The following is a 9,846-nucleotide window of genomic DNA, read 5'->3' as shown; positions in this document are numbered from 1 at the left end:
TTTACTCAGATAATAACGTTCTTAAGATGTCTTTGAGATGGTTGTTAAATACGCTTGTTATCTGGGAACAGCCGTTTGATTGTGCAAATCTCCGACTTATCTTCTTATAGCGACAACGCACTAATATCCGATCAGATCCCAAAATTCTCCAAAATTTAAGCGCTGATTATTTACAATTTTTACATCTTGGTTGCGTCACGTTAATTACAGTGGAATAGAGATGATTTTAATAAGATACTTGCGTATTTACGTGTCCGCAACGACATTATGTGTACCAAGTATGTCAATTATGTAGAATCTATTTACTGATCGATATATTTAGACGCATGGGCGTCGCGATATCGCCCGCTCTGACGTATTTTGCACTACTTGTATTTTTCGCGAAGTAGTACGAGAGATGAGATTTCTTGATCATAGTAAAAAAAAAGGCGACAGTCGACATTCATTCATTTTGATGTAAAAACTGAGATGGATATAATTGTCTATAATATATTTTTTTATTTATATATTTGTCTGTAATAATATATATAGTATATAATAGTCTATCTATAATATCTATAATATACAACATATAATATATAATAATAATTTATAATATGTAATATATTATATGTACAATTGTTTATAATATATTTTCTTTTTTTTATATTCTTGTCTATATGTATATTATTATTCAAATGATATCCAACAATATTTTAGTATTACTAATAATACTTTATTTTGCTGCTTGAATCGATTTAGTCATTTTTTTAACTGTTTGTGTTAATCATACGCTATCTTTTTTTTTTCGAAAGAGAGAGAGAGAGAAAAAGCGCATCAGGAACAACATTGTGAGAAATTTTATAAAGATATTTTCGCATTGTTTAACGAAAACAATTTTAACAATACTAACTACAAATTTAATTGTAAAAGTTTTTAATTTAACTCTCTTTACATATTATCAGGTTTCATATAATCAAGCATCGATCTATGGATCTTGGAATAATTAGATCGGGTGTGTATCTGTTTTACAACAGTGTATGTATGTACGTACAATCAAATAAGCACAACGACGTAACGGCCTGATTGGCTACACCATATTGTTGACACATTTCAGTGTCGATTGAAACGTGATTAGTTACTTATCTAATGACTTATTAATTGGCTTATTATTAGACGAGATAGCGAGTCTGATTGGTTACGCCATATTGTCGATACAATGTTTGACCAAACCATGATGTGATCATGATTTGTCCAGTAACTTACTAGCTTGCAAGCGTTATACAAAATTAAAAAATACATATCGTGGCCATAATTAACACTTTTTCTTGCAATCGTTATCTAACCTCGGTCTAACCTCGCACGATTTACAGTCGATTCGTTGTTAAAAAACTGGAGCAACCAGTTGGAAACTTGGTGATAAGACTATCCCTTAAAAAAAAAAAACAGTCGAATCGTGTGAGATTTTTCCCGATTATCTTCCGAGAAAGTAATTGTGTCTACAATCTCACTATAACTTATAAAGTTGGACTGAAATTGAAATTAATTTTAGCTTAGGGTGAATTTTTTAATCAATTAACTCTTACAGCATCTTGAAATAAAGTTTATTTAAATTTGTCAAAACAAAAACAGACTATTCTTAAAATTGCGAATATATATAAATGGTACAAAAATATACTATCACTGTTTCCACCATATTTAAATATCTGAAAGACCTCTTCATTTCTTTTTTCTTTCGTCTTTTTTTTCTTCGCTTTTAGATACCTTTTCTTCACTGACATCTACGGATTGAGCTTTACTGTCTTCATACGTTTTAACAATTTCAGTACAAATGTCGTGCAATAAGCTGGATGCACCAATCCTAAAACGATCACGTGTCAACCAATCTTTTCCCAATTCTTCCTTAACCAAGACCATCCATTGTAGAGCCTCTTGCGCAGTCTTAATGCCTCCGGCAGGTTTAAAGCCCATCTGAAAATAAAAGATACCGTTATAGATGATCTCGATTATCACAAAGATCGGTAAACCGCCGTACCTTTTTTCCGACCAGTCTTTCGAACTCTTTTATCGCTCTGCACATAACAATGCCCATTGGCAATGTCGCATTAACTGTATCTTTCCCTGTAGATGTCTTGATGAAATCAGCGCCAGCAAACAGAGCTACCATCGACGCTTTGTACACATCTCTCAAATTAAATAATTCCCCTGATGATATTATAACCTTCAAACATATTTGTTCTTTCTTCTTATTTTCATCAGAAGCTTTATCAGAAGCTTTATCGGAAGCCTTATCGTAAGTTTCATTGCAAGCTGAACGAATAGCCTCCAGCTCATTATACAGCTGTAACCATTCATGATTTATAACTAATGATCGGTCGATCACAACATCTATTTCCTGTGCTCCGTATTCTATGGCACAGCGCACTTCCTGCAGTCGAGTCTCCAATGGATATTGTCCAGAAGGAAATCCTGCTGCCACTGATACAAAAATTATATTAAATAATATTGTTATATTCACATCAGGTGAATATAACAACACAGAAGAAACGTTTCGTTTCCTACCGCTAGCAATCTTAACTGCATCTTCCTTATTCTTCAATTTTTTCAAGGCAGATACTGCATCTTTTACTTTGGATGGATAAACACAAACAGCAGCTGTGTGAAGCGGATTATTCCATGCAAATGGTAGCTTTTCTATGGGTTTTACAGCCTGTAATATTAATAAATCAATCAGTTATTCACATTAAAGGATAATTTCATGTTCCAACTTACATTTTTGCACAATTGTTCAACAGTGGTACTCGTATCGTCATGACTCAAAGTAGTTAAATCAATAAAACTTATTGCCTTTAATAACCAAGCTACTTTATTGTCTCCCGTTATCGTTTCTGCCAAATAAGTTATTTGTCGCACACTTTTGTGTACTGCTGGCTCATTAATGTACACTTCCAAGAATTTTAGCCAGGCTAGAGTAAAAAAAATTCAAATATGATAATATATAAATACTATATATTAATATATATTATTGACAACTTTATTTATATATATATAATTCTTATTACTTGTACGTAAAAGTATTATAAATATATATGTATAAAAGTAAATATATATAATATGTATTACATATAAAAGTAATAAGAATACAAAACAGATGAAATGATATAGGATCAAAATTATTATATTATTTACCTTGGATCGTGTCGGTCACGTGAAAGACTACCGGACGGTTATCCATGATTTCAAGCGAAAAACTTGAACAAGTTTATACTAAGCTACCGCAACCTCTGCTAGGACACGTGATTATCGTAGCCCTCCAAGAATGTTCTGTGATCTGCGTTAATCTTCGTTCGAAATGAAACAGTTATGCCCAGTTGTCTTCTCTACGGCTACAAGTGATAAGGATGATAGGCACGAAATACAGAACGATACAGCGAACTGAGCGAACTATACTTGTAATACGTGATACCCCAATTTTTCGCACGTCACGCATCCAGGATCAGGGATAATAATCGCTTCGAAGGTCAACGATTTCTTGTATCTATCGACTTTCGGGAAAAAAAGCGTGTTTATTTTGTGTTTTTATCGCCAGCAGGTTGGTGTAATAAGTTAGAGTGAAATGAAATATATTTGTCTCACTCTAACTTATTGCACTAATGTGCACCAGTTCAGGAAGTTCTTCGAAAAAGAGCAAACGGACAGATTTCTCACGTGTATACGTGATGTGGATAGGCCTCGCTGGATATGTGGATAATCAAAACACTGATATGACCGATCGTCGATGACTAAATACAGAACATTATTCCCCTTGTTCCTTTTTTACTGGCAGTACTGAAAATCTATAGTATACGTGACGCAAACTATATATTTTCAATACTGCCAGTAAAAAAGGAACACAGCCATTATAGCACACTTTAAAGCTGTATAAGATCAGCGATCTTTAACTATGGCAAAGTGAATAACACATCATGAGTGCAAAATTTCATGTAATTGAAACTTTTACATATGTACACAGATACAAACTTACGTATTTGTATTACGGCTCGGCAATCGGCACGTATGATTTTATGCTCATAAATAATCATATAAATAATATCAGAGGTAAAACCCGAGGAGCTTTTGTCCCCAAGAAAATAATTTACGAGACAAAATACTGAGAAAGCGCGAAAGTTACGCCGCGAGCGAAACGCGCGCACCGGACGAAAGTTTAAGTAACTGCCCGCGCGAGAGATCGTTCTGTAAAAATTACAATCGTCAATACTAACAACTTCGTTAGCCTTAAATAGATGAATTAATACAGATCTATACAAATCTATTTGCGCTAGTTATAAAACTATCATTATCTGTGGTGCTCCCATTGCTCCCAATACTGTGAGGTCTGCATCTCGGCCAGTCGCGACACGGTACGGTCGAACGCGAAGATTTCCTCTTCGCCAGTAAAGATATTCGCCTTGTGGTCCTCCTGAGAACGAAATTAACATAATGTAATTAGTTCCATACGCGAGAGATTCGCATCTTTATAAAATCGTCTTTATAAAATACCGAGCCATGCGAAATCTTCAAATCGTCCATCAGCATTCTTTTCTCATCGGTGTATTCGGAGTATTCGGACTCGCTTTCCGATAAAAATAATTGCGTGTGTGGTACAGCTGCCGACATAACTACCCGTACCTACAATTTAATAAACTTTCGTTATTTATATACAACTTTACATTAACTTATTCATAGCCAAAGTTCCGTATCTTCTATTTTATCAAAATTTTCTGTATAATTGATTTTTTTAACCAATTATAATCGGTATAATTAATTTTTTTAAATCAATTATATAATACAATGATTGATGAGTTAATGTCTCAAATTGCAAATGTTATAGTATAGTTTATAATTTAATAGATTCTTACCCTATTATCGTACAATGTATCAATAAGAGTAATAAATCGCCTGGCTTGAGACTTAAGTCGTAGGTTCAACTGAGGCACGTCCCTTATTATGACAGTATGAAACACTTGACTCAATTGCAAATAGTCGCTCGCTCCGAGAGGCTGTATGGAGATCAATAGTTGCATTATATATTAATTTTAACCAACATAGTGTACATATACTTCACGAGGTGGAAGACATCTCACCCTGTCGCATAATTCCTCGAATGTGGAATCCAACACCTGCCCGCAGGTTTTCCGAAAAATGACGTTGCGTCCCCTTATGGAGATCGTACGCGGTCGTACAACATCGTTCTCCATAGAGCACAGGTACTTGAAGACCTTATCCACGTCGTTCGTGGCATCCTTGCCTTTTCTTTGTGTAATTTACACGATTTGTTAAACGGTGACGATATAGACAATTTTCGCAAATTGTACGCATCACATTTCTACATACATGAAGTATATCTTCTTATTTCCGGATCCCGATTTCAATCTGTAATCTATCCCAGAGTCCAAGTTGCTGACCAAGCAATGATCTTTCAGCACTTTTATAAACGGTACGAAATTTCCTCTCTGCAGCCCGTTCTTGTACAAATCGTCTGGCGATCTGTTACTAGTCGCGATCACTATCACGCCGTTGTCGAACAGCTCCGTGAACAGTCGCTTCAGTATCATCGCGTCCGCGATGTCCGTCACCTGCAATGCATCTGTTTTCATTGATCTTTTATTTATGGTTGAGCCTTAGTCTCAGTCTACAATGGGTGTTTTAAGCTCTAAGCTCTAAGAAATTGACCAATCACAGTCAATTATTCTCCTCAAATTCAACTGTGATTGAACAATTTCTTAAGGCTTAGGGCTTAAAACACCTATTGTAGACTGGGACATACAAGCGGTGTTTCCTCTCTTGAAAGCAATATGAATCTCAACCTGAAATTCATCGAAGCACAGCAGCCAAGTCTCCTCTGCAATGCCGGAGGCTACCGGATGTATCGGGTCAAAAGGTTGTAGCTTGGTGCTAGTGACATCTCGTACAATGGTCTTCTTCACCTCGTGCACCCTACTATGCACGTCCAACATGAAGGAATGAAAATGGAACCTTTTTTTATTTTCAATCTGAAACATTTTCATTTCAAAGTACATTATATTATACCGTGGGAAAATTTCATTTTTGTTCTGTACCACACATGGAAAGCTATATAATTTATCTCAATCCAATTACTTATTTATTCTAAACAATTTACTTTCATTCCATTGTTTAATTTATTCGTTTCAATTTTAAAAATCTTCCCTGCGATATCTGTTACTTATTTATCTGTTACTTCAACAACCGTTCAACAAGTCATGTAAATTACGCAAAAACCGTATATTATCTCTGTCATATTATCTTCAGATTGTATGAAAAACAAACATGTGTTATCGTGTCAAAAGGATTGAGATATATAATCTAGCTTTTCACGCACGGTGCTTACGCAAACAGCAACCAGAGAGATACCTGGCAACAATTGTAAAATAGGTCCATCAACATTGTTTTACCTCCACCCACCGCTCCGTGAATGTACAACCCTTTCGGCGCATCCCTCCGCTTGCTGCCGAACCATTTTTCCAACAGATTCAACTGCTGCGGCTTGTAATCGTGTACCTCTTGGTAAATTCTCTGCAGGGTCTGTGCTACTTTCATCTGGTACGCATCGCTCGCCAGCTCGCCCCTCGCTATTTTCTGCTTCAGAACGCTGACCGGTCCGCCGCTCAAGTTTACGTCTATATCGTGAGCGTAGCTGTATCTCTGAATGCAAATCATAGGTCGTACACGCGTCAACACGTGACAGAGATTATTCGCGCTAGCGCACTTCTTCGCGAGGTGACAAGACATACTTAATTGCGGGTATATTACCTGGAAAGTGGAAAAAAGCCAACTGTTACGAACTATGATTCACCGGGTCGCTCGAGCGTCACGCCTACGATCCGGACGTGTAGGACAACTTCGACTAAACTCCGATTTAATTTAATCGACGGCCAATTCAACCGACAGAATCGCTTAAAATATCCAGCTGTATAATTCGTCGCCCCTAATCTTCTTTTTTAATAATACTATCCACGTCATTAAAATAATGGTACTGCTTAATGAGTTTAATCACCGATTAAATTAATCAGGATTTGATCGGGGTCATCTATATAGTCGGAAAAGTCTGGCAGGAATAATCTTCCCGCGAATACACGCGTCGACGCTATCTACCTATTAGGGCTGCGGTCCACTTGACGCTACAAATGCTTTGGAGCGTTCTTCTTCTCCTTCTTTCTTCATTGAAAGAAAAGAGAAGAGGAATGCTTCGAAGCATTTGTAGCATTGTAGCGTCAAGTGGACCGCAGCCTAGGTATGTCGGTATCTATTAATGGTGCGGGCGCGATAACCTTGACGAAAAAAATGGCAGGCAAACGCACGGACGCACGTGTCTGCCGAATTAAAGCACTCACACACGTGAATAGGTGCACGTCAATCTCACGTTCGGAGCGCACGAGGAGGTCCCAAGGAGGAGGCGCGTGGTCCACGGGGCCAACGGGGCTACACACAGCTAATACAGCGCCCTGCGCCCAGGAGGAAAGGCCCGCTTTCCCCCGCTACGCGACTGTCCGTTTAAACCATACGTGCGGATAACGTCCCGCGCACCTGTCAAGCGCCTCCTGCCGCCCGCATTCGAGACGTGCCTTTTGAAAGACTCCGGTTCGCCGCGCGCCGTCACGCGAGAGCGGGCTCGCGAGAAAAATTACCACGAAATAACTATATCGACCAATCCGCGTCATCATTCGGCACCCTAGAACCGCTATTATTTCAATCTCGAAGTAATAGATAGATAATAGTAGATGGTAGATAATATATAGATAACAGTAGGTAGGAAATAGAGTATATAGATCTTTCATTACATCGATTTATAACAAAGATATGTGGTATATTTTTGCACATAATTAATAATTATATGAATAATTATATTTGCATAACATAATAACACTTAATAGATTACATATTACGTACGTTATATTATAATATAAAATAAGTATTGTATACAATGCGATGTCTTTACAATATAGATATATGGAAAATATCGAGTGCCTAATATATTTTTATCTATGTTACATTCACAGTTGTCCCTCTCTTTTGAGCATATCTGATCAAGACACTTCCATAGGAAGATTAGGAATGTGAATAAGAAATGCGAGATTGATAGCCTTGCAATACTTAATCCGCGCAATCCTAAAACGCTTTTGTTACAAGAACGATCGTGTAACACGAAATAAGATCCTCCTCGAGACCTCTCGGCATTACTCTTGGCATACTCAGTCGTTATGATAAAACTTTGAATAAAGCGAAGAAGTGTGCAGTGGCGGCCTTCGCTTGTCAGGACTGAACGCTTCTCTGGAAGAATAGTAGCGTCTTTCGATAACCTTGTCGAAGAATCTGCTGAGCTTCACGGACGAACTGGAGCCTGCCGCTAAGGATCTTATCTGACGGCAATCCTGTTGAGATAAAGCATGTCAAGCGTGTTGGGGCGAGTCTGTCAGGTGAGCGATATTTACCAAAAATATTTCGTCGGCACCACATTCCTCCGCGATGGTCGCAGAACGTCTGTGTATGTTGGATTTTACGAAATTGGACCCCGAGATCAGATCGAGCTTCGTGCCAATAACTAAAATTGGAATCTAGAAATAAGCGTTATTTGTTTATGCTCATATTGTTCGATATTAGTATATCGCAATAGCTCGAAAAAATTTCTGTCACCTGAGTCGAGCCCACAAACTTCTCAGGATCAAAGTCCTCGAACGACTTGGACCTTGAGGAAGTTCCGTCTTTACTTAAAACCTCCTCCAGCCATTTCTGCAGATTCTGCTGTGATTTACGATTTGTTAAATCGTGGACTAATATTATGCCTAGTTGTGAATGACATACATTTGCAATCACTGTCACATTCTGTCACAATTACGCGTCCATACATCGAACTAATAATAGGCATTATTACCTTTAACCATTATAAAAAATTGTACATACCGTTTGTGGGATTGTAAAACACAGATCTTGTGTTTTTGTGACTTTGGCTGCCGCCGACGTCCCATAGCTCGACGAAGTATCTCCTCTGATTTGGCGTGCCTTCCTTATATTCGTGCAGCTTGACTTCCACCGAGCAACCTATCGTCCAGGAAGGATTGCCGATAGGTTGCTGTTGGCATATTAAGTGTGTCAGCGATGTTTTACCGACGCCTACGATAATGAAGCTAGTTATTATCATTATATAGATCATAAGCTCTCTCATAAAAATAATATCTCTCTTACAAATGACAGTTCACAATATGGGTTACCATACATACATAATTATACATAACCTAAATATCTGAAAATTTCGAATATATCCGAGATATTAATAGACACATTAACGAGAAGTATCTTTATCACAATAATTATCCCAAATTCTGCTTGACTTCATTCAAGCAAAATATTATATTTACTAGGTATCATCAGTGATATTTTATTTAAAAAAAAAACAGAAAAGTACTGTATTTGAAAATAATTAAGTATTTCTCTCGTGCTTACCTGAGTCGCCTACTACAATAATTTTAACTTTATCGATCGCCGCCATTGATAAATCTTGTCAAATATTCTTTATTTGTGACAATTTTGACATTTGACAGGCAGTCGTTTGACAATTTGTGTCATGTTGGGTCAGTGATGTGAATCAGGGCCTACAGTACAAACTCCCATGTATTTCGCATGACCAGCGTTAGTGGCGCCCTCTGACACGGGACACCCTACGTTAGGGCCTGAGCAGAATAGCTGACTTATAATTTTAAGACAGTGTTTTATGCTTTAAATCTTTGTTTTTAGCAACGCACAATACTGTCTTATGTCTCAAGTCTTACAATGTTGACACTTTGTACACTCGTTTAAGACTTGAGACACAAG

The 9,846-nt window shown here is 37.4% G+C and overlaps 3 protein-coding genes across 4 annotated transcripts; all 3 read right to left on the bottom strand.

Moving 5' to 3' along the window:
• Nucleotides 1–1,566: 1,566 nt before the first annotated feature.
• On the bottom strand, nt 1,567–3,654 carry Dera (deoxyribose-phosphate aldolase). Its single transcript, XM_071713569.1, has 5 exons — nt 3,169–3,654; nt 2,752–2,945; nt 2,542–2,689; nt 2,015–2,457; nt 1,567–1,950 (listed from the first exon to the last, which is right to left on the bottom strand). Exons 1-5 carry the CDS (start codon nt 3,212–3,214, stop codon nt 1,699–1,701), a joined length of 1,083 nt encoding a protein of 360 aa, XP_071569670.1. The 5' UTR covers nt 3,215–3,654; the 3' UTR covers nt 1,567–1,698.
• Nucleotides 3,655–3,945: 291 nt separating this feature from the next.
• On the bottom strand, nt 3,946–7,691 carry LOC139776689 (putative ATPase N2B). 2 transcript variants are annotated; one of them, XM_071713559.1, is made up of 8 exons: nt 7,371–7,691; nt 6,391–6,789; nt 5,826–6,011; nt 5,353–5,594; nt 5,103–5,271; nt 4,878–5,018; nt 4,519–4,647; nt 3,946–4,438 (listed from the first exon to the last, which is right to left on the bottom strand). In XM_071713559.1, exons 2-8 carry the CDS (start codon nt 6,766–6,768, stop codon nt 4,316–4,318), a joined length of 1,368 nt encoding a protein of 455 aa, XP_071569660.1. In that variant the 5' UTR covers nt 6,769–6,789; nt 7,371–7,691; the 3' UTR covers nt 3,946–4,315. The 2 variants fall into 2 exon arrangements, with proteins under 2 accessions (XP_071569660.1, XP_071569661.1); XM_071713560.1 differs by lacking the exon at nt 7,371–7,691 and adding an exon at nt 6,790–7,283 and having other exon boundaries at nt 6,391–6,681.
• A 127-nt stretch (nt 7,692–7,818) lies between these two features.
• LOC139776695 (rab-like protein 3) lies at nt 7,819–9,816 on the bottom strand. Its single transcript, XM_071713571.1, has 5 exons — nt 9,478–9,816; nt 8,938–9,147; nt 8,671–8,819; nt 8,469–8,591; nt 7,819–8,408 (listed from the first exon to the last, which is right to left on the bottom strand). Exons 1-5 carry the CDS (start codon nt 9,521–9,523, stop codon nt 8,229–8,231), a joined length of 708 nt encoding a protein of 235 aa, XP_071569672.1. The 5' UTR covers nt 9,524–9,816; the 3' UTR covers nt 7,819–8,228.
• Between the last annotated feature and the right edge of the window lie 30 nt (nt 9,817–9,846).

Source organism: Temnothorax nylanderi, unplaced genomic scaffold, assembly GCF_030848795.1.
Source record: "Temnothorax nylanderi isolate EJ_2023f unplaced genomic scaffold, tnyl_v1.0 TNYL_tig0125_pilon, whole genome shotgun sequence".
NCBI classification, from domain to species: Eukaryota; Metazoa; Arthropoda; class Insecta; order Hymenoptera; family Formicidae; genus Temnothorax; species Temnothorax nylanderi.
This window is presented reverse-complemented; position numbering and strand designations above follow the sequence as displayed.